Source organism: Petromyzon marinus, chromosome 24, assembly GCF_048934315.1.
Source record: "Petromyzon marinus isolate PM22_M1 ecotype Great Lakes invasive population chromosome 24, UKy_Petmar_22M1.pri1.0, whole genome shotgun sequence".
Taxonomy (NCBI): Eukaryota; Metazoa; Chordata; class Hyperoartia; order Petromyzontiformes; family Petromyzontidae; genus Petromyzon; species Petromyzon marinus.
The window spans coordinates 3,831,337-3,855,219 of NC_133690.1; the positions used below are offsets into that span (position 1 = coordinate 3,831,337).

General features: G+C 48.5%; 1 protein-coding gene across 3 annotated transcripts; it reads left to right on the forward strand.

Annotated features, from left to right (window-relative positions):
* The first annotated feature begins 1,958 nt into the window (after positions 1–1,958).
* Positions 1,959–12,087, forward strand: LOC142905352 (protein Dr1-like). Of its 3 annotated transcripts, none has more exons than XM_076069341.1 (5): positions 1,959–2,064; positions 3,358–3,497; positions 5,569–5,824; positions 7,598–7,764; positions 10,557–12,087. In XM_076069341.1, exons 3-5 carry the CDS (start codon positions 5,587–5,589, stop codon positions 10,716–10,718), a joined length of 567 nt encoding a protein of 188 aa, XP_075925456.1. In that variant the 5' UTR covers positions 1,959–2,064; positions 3,358–3,497; positions 5,569–5,586; the 3' UTR covers positions 10,719–12,087. The 3 variants fall into 3 exon arrangements, with proteins under 3 accessions (XP_075925456.1, XP_075925458.1, XP_075925457.1); XM_076069342.1 differs by having other exon boundaries at positions 1,965–2,064; positions 3,343–3,497; XM_076069343.1 differs by lacking the exon at positions 3,358–3,497 and having other exon boundaries at positions 1,963–2,064.
* The last annotated feature ends 11,796 nt before the right edge of the window (positions 12,088–23,883 follow it).

Sequence of the window (23,883 nt, forward strand, 5' to 3'; positions counted from 1 at the left end):
CCGCGCCTTGCCCTCCACCGGTGGGTCCTTCACTAATTTTCAGAGGCCACTTTCACCGAAGGAGACATCAGCAGTTCATAGTTTATTTATTTGGTATAGCCCTGTGAGCCATTCGGCTCTTGAATCGGGTGCAACCGCAACAAACAAAAACATGAACAAGAAAACATCTTAAAGTGACTAGGTGACTGTGCAAACAGAAAATCCAGGAAAAAAACATCAAAATATTCCTGAAATAGCACCGTACACCAACGCTGTGTGCAAAAATCCCAGTGGGATGCAAGTCAAACAACAACCACAAGACAACTAAGATTAAGGCCATCAGTCTAACTCCGTACTACAATAAACAAAAACATGGCCAAAACCAAAAAAACTTTTCGCCATATTTGAAACCATTGGGGGTTTAACAGCAGTGCGATGATGATGCTGGGGGGTGTTTTCGCCCTTTGTGTATTGTCGGAGGGTCGCACGGCAGGGGCAGGACGAAAGGGTACCAGGGGCCGCCAGTGGCCCGCGGGCCTTGCAGTGAAGAACACCGCCCTGCAAGCACAAACCTTCCCATAATGCATTGTGCCGGCAACATTTTAATACTTTTAACATAAATGCGTTTATTCACTCATCCTTTTGTTTATATGAAGGTACTTCCATAATAGTTTTTTTTTGGGTTAGATCGCGTAAATATATAAATGTGTCGTTAAACCCGCCACCACCCGACAGCCAACGAGTAAGGGTTGTCCCGTAAACAGAACGTGGCCAATTCGTCACTAGTACAGCACACCGTTTGTGTGTTGGAGAGCCAAGCCACAACATTTACAATCTGACTACGACGTTTTGCTGTCGCCTGATGGAGCTAGTTGTAATTACTGACGAAACATGATACTCAGATTTAAAATGTGGCTTGGCTCTCCAACACACCGGTGTGCTGTACTAGTGACGAATTGGCATGTTCTGTTTACGTGACAACCCTTACTAGTTAGCTGTGTCGAGTGGTGGCGGGTTTTAGCGATATTTACGCGATCTAACCCAAAAAAAACGTATGGATATTGGTCGCGAAAGCCTACGTGTTAAAATGAAAGTATTTAATAGATACTATTAGATAACTTCATATACCTATTTAACAAATACAAAAACCTTTCACATCAAGCCCCGTGGTATTACCATGTGCTCTGAAGGGCCATTCCTCGAAATGTCGCCGATTATATTTATTTTGTCGATGGACGAGACGAGTGACAAGAATGGCAGCCCAAGGGAGAGAAGACGCACGGAGCAGGCGACCTTCGTGGGGATGGAGCGGTGAGGTCAGCCGCTTAGAGAGATTGTTGCCATCACGGGGGACCGTGGTGCATGGTGACGACTGTGGGGTGGCCCTCACCCAGAGGTATTGTGATCCGAGGACAACGCAAACCATCCGTGTGGGTGCGCGCTTGAACGACAGAGCATCTGCTCCGCCTCTTGAGTGAAGAGTCTTTGAGAGCGGAATGGGAGTTCAAAAGAAGTCACAGCTTGTGAAAGAGCGCAACGAAGAAGGTCGCTGGGTTTAATCTTCCACGAAGCTGCTCACGGTCCACCCTAAACCGCATCCACTTAACAAACCACGGCAGTAGATGCGGATGCCCTGATGCACAAATGGAAATACGGCTGTTGTCATCCTGAACACACCGTAGTACAACCTGTAACGACGTAATGGCCCGATCCACAAAGATACATCACCGCGATACTCCACTCAGCTGGCTCCTGACGCGGTTGTCTGCTGGCTTGACCACCACCTGAATGTGAAATTGTAGTTGTTGCCCTGCATCGAACATCAGCAGCCATACGACAAGGAGAAGTTAGAGTCTCCAAAAACCCTCCACCACTCACCCCCAACCCCTCACCCCCCAAACCCTTCACCCCCCCACCCCTCACCCCCCCAACCCTTCACCCCCCCACCCTCTCACCCCCCAACCCCCATCCCTCCCCCGCAACTCTGACAACCTCAGACGTCACGTGACGCTACTGTATTTAAAGGGCGATACGACGCCACGTGTGAAGCCACGTGCCGGCGTCCAACAGCTGCACTCGCATACCGTGCGTTACGATAGTGAAGTGCACTTACTACACACAACACTCCTCCTGCACACGACACTCCTACACACAACACTCCTCCTACACACTACACTGCTCCTACACACGACACGCGACACTGCTCCTACACACTACACTGCTCCTACACACTACACTGCTCCTACACACTACACGCGACACTCCTACACACTACACTGCTCCTACACACTACACTGCTCCTACACACTACACGCGACACTGCTCCTACACACTACACTGCTCCTACACACTACACACTACACTGCTCCTACACACTACACACTACACTGCTCCTACACACTACACTGCTCCTACACACTACACTGCTCCTACACACTACACGCGACACTGCTCCTACACACTACACTGCTCCTACACACTACACTGCTCCTACACACTACACTGCTCCTACACACTACACGCGACACTGCTCCTACACACGACACTCGTACACTCCTGCACCACGCCCGTCACGGTGTTTGTGCGTTCACGTTGGGCACTCCACCAGCAGTGGATATCTCGAACAAGTCAGCCCACTTGTGCTTTGTGGGTTGGAACTCGTGCCTGCTGAAGTTCCCCACTCCCAGGAGGAAGGCCGTGTGACCGATGGGATGTTGTAGGACTTTTCTTTTTTACGTGGAGGGTGTACAGATATGCGAGGGACTCGTACTGTGTGTATTTTTGTGTTGCCGTCATGTAATCTACAATGACGCGAATTTGTATTGTGATGCACGCTATATGAATCCGGTATATTGGCAGCTTACACTGTGCTTGATGATAATGGTGGTTTTCATTGTGGTTTCGAAAGTTTAGCATTCTGATAATGATCATTAATGTTGCAAGGGTTATGAATTGCAATGTCAGAATCGGATAGACTGCGGGAAATCCGACCAAGTGCTGTGAAGCTCTTCATCACGGATGCCCAGCAATGTGCCTCAATCATTGGGGCACTAAGGACCGTGAGAATTACATCCGTGCTCTCGGGTGTTGAACGAGTGGGGTGGGATGTGGCACTGTTCAAAAGAGACTGAGATGAGAACCTCTCGTCCTTCCGGTCCCACCAGTCTTCACGCTGCTGTACTCGCGGCACACATTCCACGGTGGAATATTTTTTTGTGGTGTTTGTCCACCATCTGTGACCCCCCCACCCACCCACCCGACGCACGGCACGAGTAAACGGTGACCGCCATGGCATGAACTAGCACGTGGTGGTTGGTGGTGGTGATAATGACGATGCTCGACGGCTTTGTGTGTGTGTGTAAGCCATCGCGTGAGCAGGCCAAGACCATCGGGCTCACTTAACGAACAAGCGGCCACCACCACCGCCCGTGGTTGTCATCACAGAATTGTAACAACGAAAGAGATATCGGCAGGGCTTTCCCGTCCGTGACCTTCCCGTCCGTGACCTTCTGACACCGGTACTGTACGGCAATGAGCCTTGCTCGTGGCAGGAGGGGACTTGTGTCCACTCGCCGTGTAGCCTGCACTGTAATTGTTGCCGATATTGTTTGTTCATCGATTTGAGCACGTGCTCCAGTGTCGACAAAAGTCCCCCCTAAAGAGATTAATTTGAACGAGCCGGCTGAGCCAATCTGCCATCTCCATCACAATTGAAAGGACATTTTACTAAGGGACTGCCCGGTAAACGTGGAACGTTCGGCCATCGTTGGTCCAACAGTTCAAACCACGTGCCAAACGTTTTCCCAACGTTCCTTGTTTACTAGTGGGTGTACATTTCGGCCACATTTACAGTTTTATAAGGTAGAACCTATTCCCTACTGTGCGGCGGCAGCAGCACTGACATTTCACATCTTCGTGATTACAAAGCGATCGCAAAATCGGGCAAGATGAGATATAAAAAAAGTTACGTATGCAACAAATATGCAAAAACATTTCCGATGTACACGTCATCCAAATGTCTCACAAATAGATTATAAAAAATATTGATGGGTTTTACCCTTTCTGGCAAAAAAAACAGGAGGTTTTAAGAGGTTGACGACAAATACATTTCTTTTGCAAAGAATCAAGTCTGTATTAACCACACGTGTTTTATTTGTATGAACTCCCTCGCCTCGTATGCAAGAAGGTCGTGGGTTAGATGCCGACCCTGACGCCTGTTGTATATTTGGAACGTGCGCGTCTCTCCCCCTCGTCGTGTGGAGTTTTCTCCCGGGTCTTCTGGTTTTCCCCCTAAACGTTTAGAATCAACACACGTTTCGAGTATTTGGCTGCTATACATTTCCACATGATAAGCCACTTCGTTGAGCTATGATTTGTGGCCAGGGTGCTTCTGAAAAAGAGCCATATAGTTCAGTGGGCCTTACCTGGTAAAAAAAAAAGTTTGGATTCTCTGTAAAGCTCTGCTTCGCTCTCCGTGCCTGGAGGAAGGGAAGGCGTCTTTCCTCCCTCCTTGCCTCTTGGTGGGCCTGTATATGTATTTCTGCTGACTTTGTACCTCGTATTTGTTCACTCTATGCTGGTAGGTGCAATCCAGAGGTTGAACACGAAATTTAACACTCTTCTGAAATTCGTGGTCCGCCAGGAAGTGTCTAACTGTGTTGTTGGCCTGACTGGTTGTGCTTCACATAATGTTTCTTAGGTTTGTTGAATTCTCGTCTCTCATCTTCTTGTTGTATTTACCTCCATGATTTGTTCTTGACACCTGATGAAGATCGCTTGTGTTGTGATCGAAACGTCGTGATTGTTTTGTTTTAATATAATTTTATTGTATTTCTACCTACGTGACTTTACCGAAAAAACCAATGAGTAAGGCGTCAGCTGTTTGCTGCATGGCCTTTTGAAGAATGCTGACTAATGGCTCGCCATTAGCCTCCTGTCAATGCATCGTCGATCTATGGATTTATATTTTCCATTACGCGTCGAACTCAAGGTTTTCAATAGTAGACTTTGAAATCGGTGAAAGTTGTGCCGAGTTCTTACACTCGAGCTAATTGAGGAAGCGAGAGAGAAGGAATGCTATAAAGTATATCTTTTTTCCTTTAGGCACTTTTGTCAATTGTTGCTGGATGAAGGCAGTTTGACCATACTTCACCAGGCTGGCCAGTGCAGGTTGAATACGTTCAGTCGATGAATTCGATGCATCCTCAGTGGTGTAGCGATTGGCGCTCGCTGCGTTACGAACCCGGCAACCCAAGTTCGATTGCCACTTGCAGCCCAACACCGGTGACGAATGTCTGCACCGGTCTTAGGTAATCTCGACCTTAAATGAGTACCTGGTGCGGCTAGTAAGCATCAGCACTAGGGAGGCAAAGACGACCGGGCGTGGTGTTAATCACCCACCCACCCGCCTCGGGCACCGTGCCAGCCTTCATTGGTACCCGCGCACAGCACTGGGCCCCCAACAGTCTATTCAAGAGGCCCTACGGGGTGGAGGGGAGGCAGCGATGAACGTTGTTGCCTGTTGAACTTCTTTCGCACCGTACGTAGCCCAGCGTTCTGATCTGTGCGTCGTTGCGGCACTTTTGTAAGATCGGTGAGAAGGAGGCAATGGCGTCTCCGCTGGGGGTCGGGGGTCCGGCGCATGAAGCCGACCAGGTGACGCTGCCCTACGCGTCCGTGCAGCGCCTCGTGGGCGAGCTGGTGCCGTGCCTGCGCCTGATGGCGGGCGCACGAGACCTGCTGCGCGTGGCGTGCAAGCGCTTCGTGCGCCACGTGTCCAGCGAGGCGAACACGGCGTGCGCGCATGTGCAGCGCAAGACCATCTCCCCTGAGCACGTCATCCAGGGTACACACGGCTCCAGCACTGGAGCACTGTGTGTGAGTGTGTAACACTGGGGCACTGTGTGTGTGTGTAACACTGGGGCACTGTGTGTGTGTGTAACACTGGAGCACTGTGTGTGTGTAACACTGGGGCACTCTGTGTGTGTGTGTAACACTTGGGCACTGTGTGTGAGTGTAACACTGGAGCACTGTGTGTGTGTGTAACACTGGAGCACTCTGTGTGTGTGTAACGCTGGAGCACTGTGTGTGTGTGTGTGTAACACTGGAGCACTGTGTGTGTGTAACACTGGAGCACTGTGTGTGTAACACTGGAGCACTGTGTGTGTAACACTGGAGCACTGTGTGTGTGTGTAACACTGGAGCACTGTGTGTGTGTGTGTAACACTGGAGCACTGTGTGTGTGACACTGGAGCACTGTGTGTGTGTAACACTGGAGCACTGTGTGTGTGTAACAGTGGGGCACTCTGTGTGTGTGTGTAACACTGGGGCACTCTGTGTGTGTGTGTGTAACACTGGGGCACTGTGTGTGTGTGTAACACTGGAGCACTGTGTGTGTGTGTAACACTGAAGCACTGTGTGTGTAACACTGGAGCACTGTGTGTGTGTGTGTAACACTGGAGCACTGTGTGTGTGTGTGTGTAACACTGGAGCACTGTGTGTGTGTAACACTGGAGCACTGTGTGTGTGTAACACTGGAGCACTGTGTGTGTGTGTGTGTAACACTGGAGCACTGTGTGTGTAACACTGGGGCACTCTGTGTGTGTGTGTAACACTGGGGCACTATGTGTGTGTGTGAGTGTAACACTGGAGCTCTGTGTGTGAGTGTAACACTGGAGCACTGTGTGTGAGTGTAACACTGGAGCACTGTGTGTGTGTAACACTGGAGCACTGTGTGTGTGTGTAACACTGGAGCACTGTGTGTGTGTGTAACACTGGAGCACTATGTGTGTGTGTAACACTGGAGCACTATGTGTGTGTGTAACATTTGGGCACTCTGTGTGTGTGTGTAACATTTGGGCACTGTGTGTGTGTGTAACACTGGAGCACTGTGTGTGTGTAACACTGGAGCACTGTGTGTGTGTAACACTGGAGCACTGTGTGTGTGTGTGTAACACTGGAGCACTGTGTGTGTAACACTGGAGCACTGTGTGTGTGTGTAACACTGGAGCACTGTGTGTGTGTGTGTAACACTGGAGCACTGTGTGTGTGTGTGTAACACTGGAGCACTGTGTGTGTGTGTAACACTGGAGCACTGTGTGTGTGTGTAACACTGGAGCACTGTGTGTGTGTAACATTGGGGCACACTGTGTGTGTGTGTAACACTGGGGCACTGTGTGTGTGTAACACTGGAGCACTGTGTGTGTGTGTGTAACACTGGAGCACTGTGTGTAACACTGGAGCACTGTGTGTGTGTGTAACACTGGAGCACTGTGTGTGTGTGTAACACTGGAGCACTGTGTGTGTGTGTAACACTGGAGCACTGTGTGTGTGTGTGTAACACTGGGGAGCGGCAGTGCATTGGTTAGCGCACTCCGGTACGAATCTCCCGACCCGGATATCTGAACCGGTCCTCATCCTTCCCTAGGTCAACTCAGCCTTAAATGGGCACTGGGGAGGAAAAAAACGGCGGAAATGTTGTCCACTCGCCCTCTCGGGTGCCACGCCGGTCTCAATAGCTGTTCGCAAACAGCGCTTGCCCCGACCAGTCTGTTGAGGCTGCACGGGGTCGAGTCTCTGTCTTGACGCGAGAGCGGCGTTTGTGCGTGCGTCCGTCTAGCACTGGAGCGCCTGGGTCTGGCGGGCAGCATGGGCGAGCTGCGCGCGTGTCACGCCGAGTTCCGTGCGCTGGCGCTGTCTCGCCGCCGCCGCGCCACCCGTCGCCTCGAGGCGCTTGGCGTGCCGGAGCCGGAGCTGCTGCGCCAGCAGCAGGCGCTCATCGAGCAGGCGAGGCGCGAGCTGTTACCCCCCACACCCCCTCCCCCCCGGACCCTTTCCCCCGCAACGCGCGTGCAGTCCTATCATCGCCGTTTACGCTCGAGTATTTAGCACGTTGTGCCGAGTGGCACTCGGTCGCGTGCACAATGCGTGTGATGCTACTGTGCGAGGAGGTACAATAATAAAGCAAACGAGAAGCAACCCCCTCTGTTTTATTAGCAGCGTCATGGCGCTCACTTTGGCGTGAATGCGGTCGTGTTAGCATGGAGCTGCATGTGCAACACGAGTGTGTGTGTGCTAACCCTTTCCCGTTCCGAGGCGACTGCAGGTTGCAGGCTGGGATGTCCCGTTCACTGATAAATCTCGGAACGCGTAAGCGGTTAGCTTGAATTTTATTTGGAGAGGCGGCGTAGCGCCGTTGTTTTTCAAGACATTGTACTCACCGTAGAGAACTGTAGCGACACGACCGCACTCTACGATCGCTGGCGCCAAACTGTGCCACACGCCCTCCCGCATGGCCTTGTGGAAGCTTCGATACCGATAAAAGTTCTTTCATCTTCGTTTTTCTTCTGGTTAAGTACATGATGACGTACTTGTACGCCATCGGAATGGGCAAGCGGCTGGCGCCGTTATCACAGCACCAGGAGCACAGAACTCTCCTTTAGCCTCAAACGTTCATGTTTCAGAATGTTGTGATCAAAACAGCAAACGTTAACGGTGTAAAGGAGTACATGGCAAAGTGGAACCGTGCTCTTTATGAAGCCAACCCACACCACGACGCTTCGAGCAAGCAGAATCGCAAAAGCACATTTAGTCCTCGGACCTAAGAGTTCCCAACCCATTCCTCTCTCCTGGCCAATGCCACTTGAATCTCCCCAAGGGGTTTTGTTTTAGCAGACCCCAGTTTTACCAATTTAATTTCCCCAGGGTTTTGTACTCTTCACCTTCCCTGGCAAATCAAAAGGTGAGTGGCCTCGCACTACGCAAATCGGGGCAAACGCTCGTTGCAAGCTCGTGTAAACCTGGCGCTTCACAAGCCCCTGTCCGTGACAGCGGGCGATGGGGAAAATGCTCCACATTCAAATGATCAGTCATTAACCTGTCGTGGGCTGGAGTGTTCTCATTATTGATCAATTGGGTAAGGTTTGTGTGAGCGATTTATATGCAGCTCACATTTGTCTACTCAAAATTCGCCGTATGCGGTTTGAATTTACTCATGCGGCTATGCGGTCGGACGTGGGACAACATTGTGTGGACTGAATGTGCTACCCAGCAGGCTGTGCGGTCTGACGTGGGACAACATTGTGTGGACTGAATGTGCTACCCAGCAGGCTATGCGGTCAGACGTGGGACAACATTGTGTGGACTGAATGTGCTACCCAGCAGGCTATGCGGTCTGACGTGGGACAATATTGTGTGGACTGAATGTGCTACCCAGCAGGCTGTGCGGTTGGACGTGGGACAACATTGTGTGGACAATGTGCTACCCAGCAGGCTATGCGGTTGGACGTGGTACAACATTGTGTTGACTGTGCGCTACTCAGCAGGCTATGCAGTTGGATGTGGGACAACATTGTGTGGACTGTGCACTACTCAGCAGAATATGCAGTTGGACGTGGTACAACATTGTGTTGACTGTGCGCTACTCAGCAGGCTATGCAGTTGGATGTGGGACAACATTGTGTGGACTGTGCACTACTCAGCAGGCTATGCAGTTGGATGTGGGACAACATTGTGTGCTCTATGTACTGTGTGTACCATATTCTACTACTCTGCACGCAGCGGTCATCGTGCGGTTTCACTTTGTGCGCCGTTTTATTGGAACGCATTTACCGGATGAAGCGAGGGAAGCCTGCACTCGGGTACTGGGCGATTCTGGCTGGGTGGCGTTGCGTCTTGGCACCCTATTCACAATTAGAACGGCATGAGTTTAAATCTCAGCTGAGGGTAAATTCAGCCAATCATCCCTCTGGGAGTTAATACATTCAGTGATTCTTCGTGTTTTTTCGTGAGAATTCAAGGTGGTTGTTATCCGGCAGGCTGGGTCCATACCGTATACCTGGTAAACATGGAACATTGGGCTGACGTTTGGCGATCGTTTGTCCAACAGTTCCAACCACATGCCAATGTTTGCCCAACGTTAATATTTACTGGGTGAATGACATTTTCCCTGCCAGCTCAGGACCGCCAATGAGTTGGATGAGCTGTGTAGAGACGTGTTTTGAAGGTTTTTGTTTTAAATAATCCTTGGAACATTGATTTATAATCCCTAGAACATTGATGCAACAAGTGCATTGACCTTCAAGTTGACCAAGCATAATGATAATTGTTTGAGTAAGGTCAGTTAATCCAATGCAGGCCATGGACTTGTGCGTGCCTGAGTGTGCTCATGCCATGGACTCGTGTGTATGTTGAACTTCTTTCGCACCGTACATAGCCAACCGTGCTAATTGGAGGTGCAGGGAACTTGTGTGTGTGCCTGCATGTGTGTGTGTGCAAACCACGGACACGTGCGTGCCTGCGTGTGTGCAAGCTACGGACTCCTGCCTGTCTGCGTGTGTGAGTGTCTTTGTGTGTTTGCGTGTGTGCGTGTTCGTGCGTGTGTTTGCGTGTCTGAGTGTCTGCGTGTGTGCATGTCTCCGTGTGTGTGTGTGTGTCTTTGTCTCTGTGTGTGCGTGTTCGTATGTGTGTGTTTGCGTGTGTGCATATGTACGTTGTGTCTGCGTGTGTGCGTGTCTGAGTGTCTGCGTGTGTGCGAGTGTCTTTGTCGTGTGTCTGTCTGTGTGTGTTTGTGCGCGCAGGCCCGGCAAGAGCAGACAGAGGTGGCTCAGCACGACTGGCTGCAGATCCAGCGCGCCGCCGAGCAGGCCCAGCGCAGCTCCACCGCGGACAGCCCCGGCGAGTCCTCGGGGACCGAATACGTCATCGACGAGGACGACGATGATGACATCACAGACGACTAGACTGCGATGCCATCATTGTGAGCGAGGGAACTGGGCGGAAGACGCGCAGCGGCTGCGTGATGCCGAGTCGTTTTTGTTGTTGTTGTTAATTTGGTTAGTGATAGCTTTCGAACGTCTGACCAGGACGTGACGGTCCGCATGGTGGTGGTTTTCTCGTGCAGCGCAGCTCGACGCGATCGTTTGCAAATTACCCGTAGGGAATTTAACCGTCGGATAATTGCAAAGCAGCCCATCGGTGTGAGGCAAGTGTGTGACGTTCACTCAACACACGCAAGTGTCTCTCGTGAAGCAAGACTCGGCGAAACAATAGCGTGCAGTCGAGCAAGTACAGACGACACGGGTGCCTAGATATTGAGCACCGGTAGGATGGTCTAAACATGACAAACAGTAAAAGCATAACACTCATTCGTGACGATCAATGAAATCGCACGTAGGGGGAGGGTAAATTGTCACATGCTTACCGTTTACTAGGTGATTAGTCACGAACCGTTCGCTGAACAAGCACTAAGAGAACGGTGCACGCATGCCTGTAGACACATGGGGTTGTGTACTTATGTATGTAAAAAAAGTAATAAATGAAAACCCACAAATACAGAAATCTATGGGGAAAAAAACCCCACGTGTTTCTTGTGCAGGCGTCTCGCTTGAGTGACCCGATGGAGTGGCGCCACCCCAAATGCGTTGACTTCCTTCTGGATTACATCCAAGTGACGTGCAAGTCAACGTTTGTGAAATATCCACACAGGCCAAGTTGAGATTCCAATGGCAGTCCCCCGTTCAGTGAGTTTCCCCTCTCTCCGATACATCAATCGGAGCATTCACGCAGCTTCTGGCAGCGATCCTGGAAGTTTTCAGCAGGAGCGTTCCTATTGCATTGTTGCCTTTACTTTCACGCCCTCTGTCTTCACCGTCGCTTGTTCGGGGAGAGCGTGTTGCTCAATGCGTCTTCTGCCTAGGCCGCTTGTGTAAATTCAAGCCGAGAACGGTCGTGGGGCGTGCGTTTTTAGTCCGGCAGTGCGGAGGCAGCGATGGTTGGTGGATCGCGCGTGTTGAGAAACTCTCTGACGTTCGTTACGTTCAAGATGAGACTTAAAAACAAGACTATTGTTGAGCAGGGTCCTATGTTGTGACGTTTGGGCAATTCCATGCAAGGCCGTTTGGCAGGAAACCAGAGCACTTGGAGAATGTGCATGCATGCGCGTTGAGAACACTCGGAGCTCAACCCAAATTGACTCCTCGATACATTGCCGTGTTTCCATCACTAGACTACTGCAGGTGTTCCAGCAAAAGAGACGGGGGAAAGTTTTGCATTCAAAGGCAAACATTTGTCATTAAAATGTTAGTGTTGGACAAGCGCTATTATCAAGCACATGCTGACACTCATTTACGTTTTTGAACGAGCGTGATGATGAAGCCGACAGTAGCTCCGGCTTGCTACCATTTCTTATTGAATCGGAACATTGCTAGGACCTTTTTGCTTTATAAATTGTCTGCTTTGAATGTCCACACACAGCCAACAAGAACAACCGCCATTTGCTACGAAGTGACGGTGACGTCACCACAGCACCTGTGCCAGCCTATATGCACTTTAAGGCTACGTGAAGTGTCGAACGCCCGCTGGCAGGTCATGGACAGACCCAGGTGCCATGGGTTGACTGGCCGATGCACAATCTGTGCCCCCTACAATGCCAACTTGCTGTGTTTTAGCCGCCCGGCGCTCCACTCATTGTTGTGAGCGTCACTCCTCTGCCCTCCTTTGTTGCCGGAGGGCGGTTGCCTCCAACTGCCCTGTAGCATCCTTCACGACTCTCCTCCACAGAGGCCAATCTTGACACCGCTGTTACCAGTTATTGGAAAGTCCATATCCTCTTGCACCACATAATTCCATCTCTTTTCTAGCCCGTGCTGTGTCTGTTTAGCACCCTTTATCCAACCAAACAAAAGCTGTATGGGCATGTGTGCTCCATGACCCAGCCAACGCAGCCTTGGCTCCTGGAAGAGCTCACCGATGGGACTGTCCAGATCTTTAGAGGATTTGTGAACTCACAAATCCAGCCTGGTTAAACCCAGGATTGATCGTAAGCATGGCAGCCTGAATGTTTCTAACTGGCGAAGATTAGAGGGTCCACATTTTGCAAGCATAGAGAAGGGAGGACATGACTGTGGCCGACAGAACCTGAAGCTTTGCATGACCGGGTAGCTTCCATACAGCGTTACATCGCTGATGAAAAGGTAATGCCGCTGGACTGATTCGGAGCGACACCTCTGCTGTCAAACTGGAGCTGGCTTTTGCACACTGCCCAGGTATGGTGGAGTGTTCGATTACACTACCCAGTCAGGTGCTTAGTTTTGGAGCGGCTGATGGTATGGCCTCGCCTCTGGATAGCACGTTCCAGGTTCAGCGGCAGCGTCTCCAACCCTTGGTGAAAAGCAATGACTAGATCATCAGCATACATAACATGGTTGACCAATAGGGAGCCATTTCTCGACCGCACCGGAGCATCGATCAGCCTCCCTTTGTATCTGTACCAGATGGAAATTACTCCGGTACAGCCATGGAAAGCTCAAACTACGTGGTCGAAAAAGGTGTTTTAAATAATGTAGGGGCCAGAGGATAATAATGTCGCACCCCAAGGTGAACAGGGAATGGCTCTGACTTCAGGCCTCGTCGCTTTACCCGGGCCCGCTCACCATCATGAAGGTCCTTAATGATTGTGAGCCGAGTGTCAGGGACTCCGAAAGCATGAAGAACAACCCAGAGCCGAGAGGCCTCTTGATGGTATCATAGTGCCTTGACCAGGTCAATAAAGCCAGAATGAGTTGGAAATATCCACGGTTTACCCCGCCATGCGCCAGAAGTCGGCAGTGTCGTGAGCGAGCCATAGCAAGGCCTGTGCCTTGTACTATAATTGTAAGTGTGGGATTACTCTCCAACACACAACCGGTGTGCTGAATTAGTAACGAATTGGCATGTTTTGTTTACGTGACTAACCTTACTAATTGGTTGTGTCGGGTGGGTTTACCGACATAATTATATGATCTTGCCCAAACAAAAACCTGTATTGTGTACGCTTGCTGTTGGTTGTGGCTAGTGTTGTTATTGTAGTGGTGTCGGTTCGTTGGTGGTAATTGTGGTTGATGTTAGTGGTGGCTGTTGGTGGTGATATTTTAATATTGATCATGGTGGTGGTTGACGTTAGTTCCCGTTCACGGCCAACACTGGTGACGATAATCTAGACCGGCCTCCCCTAGGTCCACTCGGCCTCAAATTAGTACCTGGTGCGGTGTGTGAAAACATCACCACTGGGGAGACAAAGGCGATCGGGCGTGGTTGTTGGCCACCGACCCCCTCGTGTACCATGCCGGCCTTCATTGGTGCTCGCTAACAGCACTTGCCCAAACAGTCTGTTACGGCTATATGGGGGATCTTTGTCTTTGGTTGACGTTATAGGTCGTGGTGTTAGTTGTTGGTGGTGATGGTTATTGTTGATGGAAGTAGTGGTTGTTAGTCGTGATTGTAAGTGCCTTGGGTTTAGCTGGTGGCTGGTGGTGATTATTGTTCGTTCTGGAATTGGGCTTGTTGTTGTCGTGGTGTTTTGTGCTAGTCGTGTGCTGGTGGTGGTAGTTTGTTGTCGGGGGTATTGTTGGTTGTTTGTTTTAGTGGTGTCTGTTGGTGTTGTGGTAGTAGCGGTGGTGTATTTCTGTTGATTGTTGGTGGCTTCGTTCGTGTGGTGGTGGTTGTAAATGGTGGTTGCTGTTAGTTGTGGTGTTGTTTTTGAGGTAATTGTTGTTGGTTGTGTAGTTGTCGTTGAGGTGATTGTTGTTGGTTGTGGAGTTCAGATGATTTGCTTATCAGCTTCAATATAGTCTCTCTGTTCACCAAGGTACCTGTACCTAACACGATAGCAATCATTGAAGACTTGGTCCAACAGAGACTGAATCCTGATGTACCAACTTTGGTGAGGCGCTGTCTTACCAACATTTGCTTCATCTGCAATGGTACATTCTACAAACGAAATGAAGGCACCCCTATGGGTTCTCCCTTATCACCAGTGGTAGCGAATGTCTTCATGGAGAAATTTGAAACAGATGCCATTCTGACATCCACCAAACGTCCTTCCCTGTGGAAGAGATACGTAGATGACACTTCTGCCATCTGGCCACATGGCCAGTCAGCACTGACCCATTTTTCAACCACATCAATTCCATACACCCATTAAATTCACCATGGAAGTGGAAAATGATGGCAAGCTACCATTCCTGGATGTTTTGATCGAGAAGAGGCCTGATGGCTCTTTGGGACATTCCGTCTACAGGAAAGCCACCCACACAGATCCCTATTGAAAGCCTGACTCCCTCATCAAAACCACACCATAGGGCCCGCTGCATCTCCGACCAGCGCCACCTAGCCAGTGAACTGGAGCACGTACACCAAGCCCTGAAGATGAATGGATACTCAGACCGCACAATCCCCAAAGCTGTAGCCCCAACCATGGGGAGACAACCATCTGAGGACCCAATCAAAACCATCACCTTGCCATACATGGCATGTGTTACCAAAAAGATTTCCAAAATCTTTAACAAACACAAGATCCAGGTCCGATTCAATACAGTACACAATCCGTGATTTTATCCCATCTGTAAAGGATGTCATCCAGACATGCAATACCCTGGTGTCTACAAGCTAAGTTGTGTCTGCGGCAGCAGTTACATTGGGGAAACGAAACGACATGTCTCGGACCGTGTTCGCGAACACAAGGCAGTTTTAAAACACGGCAGAACCAATACCTCTGCAGTGGCTGATCATTGTTATAATGCTGTGGGCTCGCACGATATTGTTTTTTTCCGAGACCAAGGTACTCTGCAAACCTTCGGGCTACCATCAAAGATTTGTTCATGAAGCCATCCAGATGTATAAACACAGACAATTTCAACCGAGAAGATGGGTATAAGGGGCCGTCCATAAATTACGTCACGCGATTTTGGACGATTTTTGACCCCCCTCTTCACACGGCGTCACAAAAAGTCAGACACCCCCTCAAATATGACGTCACAAACCTCTGCCCCCCCCCCCCAAAAAAACTGCTTCAAATCAAATTTTGATTTAAAGCTTTCGCGACTGCAGTAATTCATATCCTTAGCTCTTTCGGTAAAGTCACGTTGAAGGGAAACAACAAAACAATAAAATATATTGTTTTTTATATATTTAATTGTTTTGTTGTTTCCCTTCAACGTGACTTTACCGAAAGAGCTAAGAATATGCTTAAAATCACTTTAAACTATTGTCATTGTAGTACGTATTTAATGTGGCGCTGCACTGATGTTGTAGGATACAATTTTTAATAAAAAGTCTTTAATTAAGCAGAACGTACTCTTTGGTTCTATTCGGTAAAGTCACGTAGATAAAATATAAAACAACAAAAATCACGACGTTTCGGCCACAACACAAGCGGCCTTCATCAGGTGAAGGGATCAGGCTGTCTCGAGGACAGCGCTGGAGTGAAACACAGCCACGCTCAGACCGCGGACCTTTAAGCTGTGTGTGAGGAAACAAGGTGCATTGACAAAGGAATTAGCATTAAAAAATTTGCATTTTATTGGCCGACTTAGCATAGAGGTGGTGTACGTGCGGGTGGACTTGCCGTTTGGCGCGGGGGGGGGGGGGGAGTTTACCTATTGATGGTGTGAAAAGGGAATTTTTAAGAGCTGCGAAAGTTTGGGGTACCACTACTTGAAAAATATACTGTACCATTGAAAATTATATTCTTAGCTCTTTCGGTAAAGTCACGTTGAAGGGAAACAACAACAAAATCCAGAATCTGCTCAACGATGGAAGTTACTCAAAAATAAAAAAATGACCCTACCAATAGCCTAGCGATAAAAACCAACAAGATCATCACAAGTTCGACCTCCCTAATCGACCCAACTAAACGTCCCTCCCTAAAACCTTCTGCTATAAGACCCCCTAGATTCTATGGTCTTCCCAAGATTCATAAAGAAGGCACCCCACTACGACCCATCGTATCCACGATCAACTCCCCTATCTATAGACTAGCCCGTTTTCTGTCAGATACCTTGCTGCCTTTCACTGGCAAGACCGCCTCAGCAGTACTTGACTCAGCACAATTGGTCTCGGAGGCGGCGCCGCCGCAGCGGCATGGTGCTGGAGACGTGAGGGGAGACTCCGGCCAGAGACATGGGCTCCAGGATCAGGTACAGGGCTCCAGGCTCAGGTACAGAGACTCCAGACTCAGGTACAGAGACTCCAGGATCAGGTACAGAGACTCCAGACTCAGGTACAGGGCTCCAGGATCAGGTACAGAGACTCCAGACTCAGGTACAGAGACTCCAGACTCAGGTACAGAGACTCCAGGATCAGGTACAGAGACTCCAGACTCAGGTACAGGGCTCCAGGATCAGGTACAGAGACTCCAGACTCAGGTACAGAGACTCCAGACTCAGGTACAGAGACTCAAGATTCAGGTACAGGGCTCAAGGCTCAGGTACAGAGATTCCAGACTCAGGTACAGAGACTCCAGACTCAGGTACAGAGACTCCAGGCTCAGGTACAGAGACTCCAGACTCAGGTACAGAGACTCCAGACTCAGGTACAGAGACTCCAGGCATAGGTAGAGGGCTCTGTGAAGGTTGTAGAGTCTTAAATTACAAGCATACAGCTCCGTATCCCTGCGTTCACCTTGTAAGAAATGAGTGGAAGAGATACCTCCTAAGAACCACCTCATCAGTCACTCTCAAGACTGCATCTCCCTACAGAGTTTCCTGGGCTTTCCAAGTGAACAAATTCAAATATATTCACGCGCACACACGTACAAAAAAAGCATGGACATTATTTACAAAATATACTTTGTAAAATAGTAAGGTTGAACAAATTAACAAAGTATGGACATCTGAAATGTGAGTTTTTTAAAGGTTGGTTGATATCACGTATTCTGTCAAATGTGTAGCATTTGTTTTGGAATATTGTACCATTACAGGTAAAAAAAATGTTTTCTTGATATGACCACTTTGATCAGAATATTTATTTCGACTGGAGGAATCCGATGGGCTGGCGGAGGCAGAGCGGCTGGTTGTTTTAAAGGGCAGGGCCTAGGGCATGGGTTGACAAATATGTGGCTCTTTAAGGACTGCTGTTTCGTGACGTCGTTTATTAAGGACCCACCGTCTCGTATTCACCACACAGTGCATTTCGGCTGTTGAAATATTGAGTTTTTTGTTATTGAATTCTAAAACAAGTGGCTCTACTTGTTATTTTTTGGTTTGCTGGCACCTGTCCTGGGGGAAGGGAGGATGAGGTTGTTTTCAGAATGCTCATGAAGGACGCAACTGTGACTCCGTAGAATAGCTTTGAATTAACAGCATAACGGGTCTTTCAGACTTGCTTCAACATGATTCGTTTGTTCATGCCGACATTACCGAGTGATGCGTTGTATACTGTGTTGTGTTTGCACAGAGGCCCCAACTTGTTGAAATGAAAACGGCTAGGTTGGCACAGTAGGGAGGCACGGGTGACGATTCATCTGCCAGTGATCTCAATCAGTCAAAGCCATGGCACCTGGGTCTGTCCCGTGACCTGTCAGTGAGCCTTCGACACTTCACGTGGCCTCAAAGTGCAGCTAGCCTGGCACAAGCGCCGTGGTGACCTCACCTGCACTTAGTGGCGAATGGCTGCTGTTTTTCCTGTTTACGTGTTTACACGTGTGTGCGTTGACATGTGTGTGTGTGTTTCCACGTGGGGGGAGGGGTAAGTGTAGCGGTTAGCACGCTGCGCTTTGATTCCCGCTCACGGCAACACCAGTGACGATTACTTGAACCGGTCCTGGGACTCACCTCGGTCGACGCGGCCTCAAATGAGTACCTGGTGCGGTGTGTAAACATCGCCACTGGGGAGACAAAGGCGGCCGGGCGTGGTGTTTTCCACCCCCCTCTCCCCTCGTGTGCCGTGCCGGCCTTCATAGGTGCTCGCTAATAGCACTTGCCCCTACAATCTGTTAAGGCTACACGGGGGATCTTTTATCTTTATATTCTTGGTTCTTTCTGTAAAGTCACGTAGAAGGGAAACAATAAAATAATAAAAATATAAAATAATAAAATTATCACGACGTGTGAAGGTTTTCACACCTGATGATGATTGCTTGTGTTGCAGTCGAAACGTGAGAATTTTATTTTTTAAAATCTTTTTATTATTTTATTGTTTCCCTTCTACGTGACTTTACCGAAAAAAAGTAAAATTCTCACGACGTGTGAAGGTTTTCACACCTGATGATGATTGCTTGTGTTGCAGTCGAAACGTCGTGAGAACTTTATTTTTAAAAATATTTTTATTATTTTATTGTTTCCCTTCTACGTGACTTTACCGAAAGAACCAAGAATATGAATCCTTGCAGTCACGAAAGCTTTAAATAAATAAAAAAAGATCTTTGTTTCCACGTTGTGTGCGCGTGTTTACGCGTCGTGGTTACACAGTGCGGAGTTCACGCGCGCACAGAGATCGCTTCGAAGCAAATTCCGCTGTCAGTCAGAGAGGCATCGTCTTCTTTGCGTGTAACGTTACAACATAACTCAGCAGGCAATACGCCAACCTTGTCCATCAGCCACACGGACCTTCTGGGGGAGCGCATACGTTCAGCAGAGTTAATTCAATGCGCGTACACAATCAGTGCCGCCGCAGTTTTGAACCGCCAGGCGGCGGTTGTGCGGTCGTTGCGTTGTGTAATAAATAATTTAAGTTTTTTTATTATTATTACACGTTTTTTATTAACTCTATTGTTGTATCCTCAAATCTTGTAACTCAATTTTTACCCACTTCCCAATGTGGTATCGACTGCAAACCTGGCATGCTTATGTCATACTGATGACAATACTGTATCCTATCATACAATAAAAAAATATATATTTTTACAAATTCTTTTTAATGTTATTTTTTTTCTTGGGTCTAATTGTCCACGCTCAACTGACGTTGGCTGTAAAGCACCACGGTCCCTTACGTTGTGGCGAGCTTCGATTCCACTCCCTGGAGTCGTGGAGTTCTTTCAATACTAGTACGGTACATTTTATTAAAGCGTGTTTTTTTTAAAAAAAAGTTTTTTTTAAAACATTACTTTTACAGTGTGGTACGCAGCTGTAAAAAGGAGACGTTACTAATGTATTCTGTTTATCACTAACGGCAGACAGCCACAACAGCGCAGTGGCAGGACCCCGGGGAATCTATCGGATTACTCAAATGACACAACTCGATTTTGTTTCGGTTTAAAAAAACAATAAGTTAATTATTTCTTAGGCGATCCCCAAGTGTGTGTTCACGTATATTCCTATAATTCAAGTGAGCCATCACACAAGCTGGCCATGTCAGCATGAGAGTGGCACGTGCGATTGATCACAAAGACCAATGAATGATGAGACATTCTGCGTTCAACGTTTGGGAAACGCTCGCCTTGTTACAACAACAACGATGATGATGATGACAAGTTGTCCTGTGGCCTCATGTGCGGCATTGCGTGTGTTCCGCCGCTCTCACCTGGTCTGTCAAAGACAAAGTTCCCCCGTGTAGCCTTAACATACTTTGGAGGCAAGTGCTACAAGCGAGCACCTATAAAGGCCGGCACGGCACACGAGGGGGTGGGTGTGGCAAGCACCACGCCCGGACGCCTTTGTCTCTCCAGCGATGATGTTTACACACTGCACCAGGAACTCGTTTGAGACTGAGTCGACAGTAACCACAACAACAACTATCAATGACCATCAACAACCACCTCAACAGCAACCACCACCAGCAGCACGCGATCAGCAACCACCATCAGCACAAACTACCACAACAGCACTAACAACCACCAGCTATAAACCAAAGCCGCTTTTAATCACCAACAACTGTAATCATTACCAACAACGGCTACCAATGTCAACAACCACCACTAACCACAACAACCATCAATGGTCGCCAACAACAATTACATCTATAACCATCACCACCAACAGATAGCAACCACCGCTACCTATAACGTCAATCACTACCACGAACAATAACAAAACACCAACAACCACCAATAAAACTATCAACACAACAACCACCACCATCTACCACCAATAAAACAACCAAAACTTTCAGCCACCACCAATAAAACAACCACATCCAACACAATGACAACCACCAGTCAACACCAATAACCACTACAAATAAAACAACCACCACAAACCGATAACAGTATCTTTCATCATCAACAACCACCAATACGACCAACATCACGCATGCACCATCATCGCACGCCTATATAGGGCACCGGTGGGGGTCTCTAACGAATTCAAATCACAGCCGAGCACGAGGTGCACGCGGCAGCGTCTCTGGTTGGATGGCTCGCACGAGCAACCAACTCGCACGCTCACGACGACGGATCTCCAGGCTGTGTCCAGGCAGGCCTCAACTCTGGTCCCGTTCGTGGTTGACGTGCGAATTGATTGGAGAGGCAAAACTTAATTGGTGTTAGAACACAACGGGAGGGATACAACAACATTACCTCGTCACCACTGTTGGAGAGAAGTCCCGTTTTGGAAAGAAAAAGCGGTAAGCGACCCTACTTGTACTACTACTACTACACTGGGCTTGTAGTGAGTGACTCGGGGAAAGAGCCTCCTTGATATTACAGACATAATCATAGCACCTAGAGTAATCATAGCACATAGAATAATCATAGTAGAGTAATCATAGCACGTAGAGTAATCATAGCACATAGAATAATCATAATAGGCTAATAATAGCACGTAGAGTAATCTACAACACGTAGAATAATCATAGTGTATAAATAATAATAGCATGTAGAGCAATCATAGTACGTACAATAATCATAGCACATTAAATCAATATAGGGCGCAAAGTAATCATAGCACATCATAACACGTAGAATAATAATAGCACGTAGAGTATTCATAGCACATAGCATAATCATAGCACATAGAATAATCATCGCTGGTTGAGTGGCGCACAGAGAACGGGGGTCACGTGACCCGCGCTTAGCACGACGATCTCGAGGCAGGGCTCACTCTGGTCCCGTTCGTGGTTGACATGCGAACTGATTGGAGAGACAAGCGCGTTGTGACAACGATATACTGTAATTTGAAGGTGCAACGATTATAAGAGGCGTGGCTGCTTTGTCTTGGGTGAGCTGCCTTTGAACAACTGCCAAAGCACCTTATTCGGAGTGTTAAGTCCAGCCCAGCACAATCATGATAGAATGTGGGAAATACAAATGCAAAGTTACGGGAAAATTATTGCGATAGTCAATAAGATCGTGAAAATTATCGCATCGTATCGTGAAAAATGCTATCCTGGCAACCTTATAATTCATAACTAAAGTCAGAATCTTTCTTTTTACTGGAGGAATCCGATGAGCTATGAAGCTCTTTTCCACAGATGTTCAGCAGGGGCAAAGTACAGGTAAAGCAAACAATCACCCAAATCATACAAATGAAACTAAACCATCCCCATCCTACCAGGCAAAGCCCACGAAGCTATTAACTTATTTTTCAGAAGCGCCATGGCTAGCACAAATGATAGCTCAACAAAGTGGCTCGTCATTTGGACATCGATAGCGGTGGCAACGGGCAGAGAGGCTGGGGAATGTGGAATGTGCGGCACGCCTCACGCCTGCACAGAGGAGTTCAGGGCCATGAGCATGGAAGCACTCTATCTGCGTCTGCTGCTGTTACTGCTGCTGTTACTCCTGCTGCTCTTGCTGCTGCTCCACCTGCTGCTGCTGCTCCTGGTGCTGTTCATGCTGCTGCTGCCCCTGCTTCTGCTGTTCCTGCTGCTGCTCATGCTGCTGCTGTTACTGCTGCTGCTTCTGCTGATGCTGTTCCTGCTGATGCTGTTCCTGCTGCTGCTGCTTCTGCTGCTACTTCTGCTGTTGCTGCTCCTGCTGCACGGTTTGGCTGCTGCAAGGCCTCTCATTAGGGAGTCGTTCTCCTCACTGAGACATTTCCATTCTAGATTTGAAGCTTTCGTGACTGCAAGGATTCATACTCTTTGGTTTTATTCGGTAAAGTCACGTAGGTAAAACAAATTAAAATAAAATGAAGCTTGCGCTGCCTCCGAAACGTCGTGTTTTTATTGTTTATTTTATTTTAATTTGTTTTACCTACGTGACTTTACCGAATAAAACCAAAGGGTACATTTCCATTCCTCGCCTTGCTGCCAGTGACGGATTTGGTTTAATCGGGGCGTGCACGCTGCTATTGTTTTGAGTGCCCACCCGCTTTCTAAGATTCATCTCCTTCCCTATACTGGTTTAATACCACCACCACCACGGTCCGTTGCCCAATGCCAACGCTCCACTGTTATTTATAACTGGTCGTATCGGTTCTAGTCTTTTTACGTGAACTACGAATCGTGGCGCAAAAACGTAAACACGCCACATAACTGCATTTGGTGATGTTTTGGCTTTGATTACCAAATTTAGCAATCTTGTTTACCGTAACGCAATCGTTTTACATATTTTATGACCATAAAGTTCTACAGACACTCCTCTACTGAGGAAAATTCGACTTAGAGATACGAACAAACCTGTCTGTGCGTCCAGTTTGCCTGTTCGGACCGAAAGTCGTAAGTTAAACCGCCGTGCAATAGATGTCATTGGTGGCATCGGCAGAACTTGAAGAACCAGTGGCATCTATGTTTATAGGAGATTATACAACTTTTAGAGCTATTCTCTTATTTAGTGTACATGTCATACAAAATGTTCGGAACCGACAGGAGTAAGTTGGACTTACGAACAAATCAACTTACGAACACACCTCTGGATTCTGACTCGTTCGTAAGTAGAGGAGCCCCTGTATTTCCAAAATGGCCCACGTTAATGGGTGCCTGCTTCACTGGCACAACGAGTAAAGGTGGAGTCGCTAAACGTGACCCCTTCTCTCGCTCCCCAGGCCATGGCTCCCCAGCGCTCCTCGTGCCTCGTGACCGCAGTGCTGCCAACGCTGCTGCTGCTGCTGCTCGTCGCCCGCCCGTGCGAGCCGTGCTTCAAGTGCACGGAAGCCATCGCGGTGCCCCTGAAAGCGCTGCTGAACAGGATGGAGATCGACAGGCCCTTCATTCGCACGAAGACGTACAAGGGCGTGCAGAATATCATCTCCAAGCTGCTGGGAGAACATTCCA

Bases quoted from the DNA above. Each gene is read 5' to 3' on its own strand.
- LOC142905352 (XM_076069341.1), top strand. From the start codon at position 5,587: ATGGCGTCTCCGCTGGGGGTCGGGGGTCCGGCGCATGAAGCCGACCAG. The intron at 5,825-7,597 runs GTACACACGGCT...GCGTCCGTCTAG, and splicing joins CCCTGAGCACGTCATCCAGG to CACTGGAGCGCCTGGGTCTG. The intron at 7,765-10,556 runs GCGAGGCGCGAG...TTGTGCGCGCAG, and splicing joins AGCAGGCGCTCATCGAGCAG to GCCCGGCAAGAGCAGACAGA.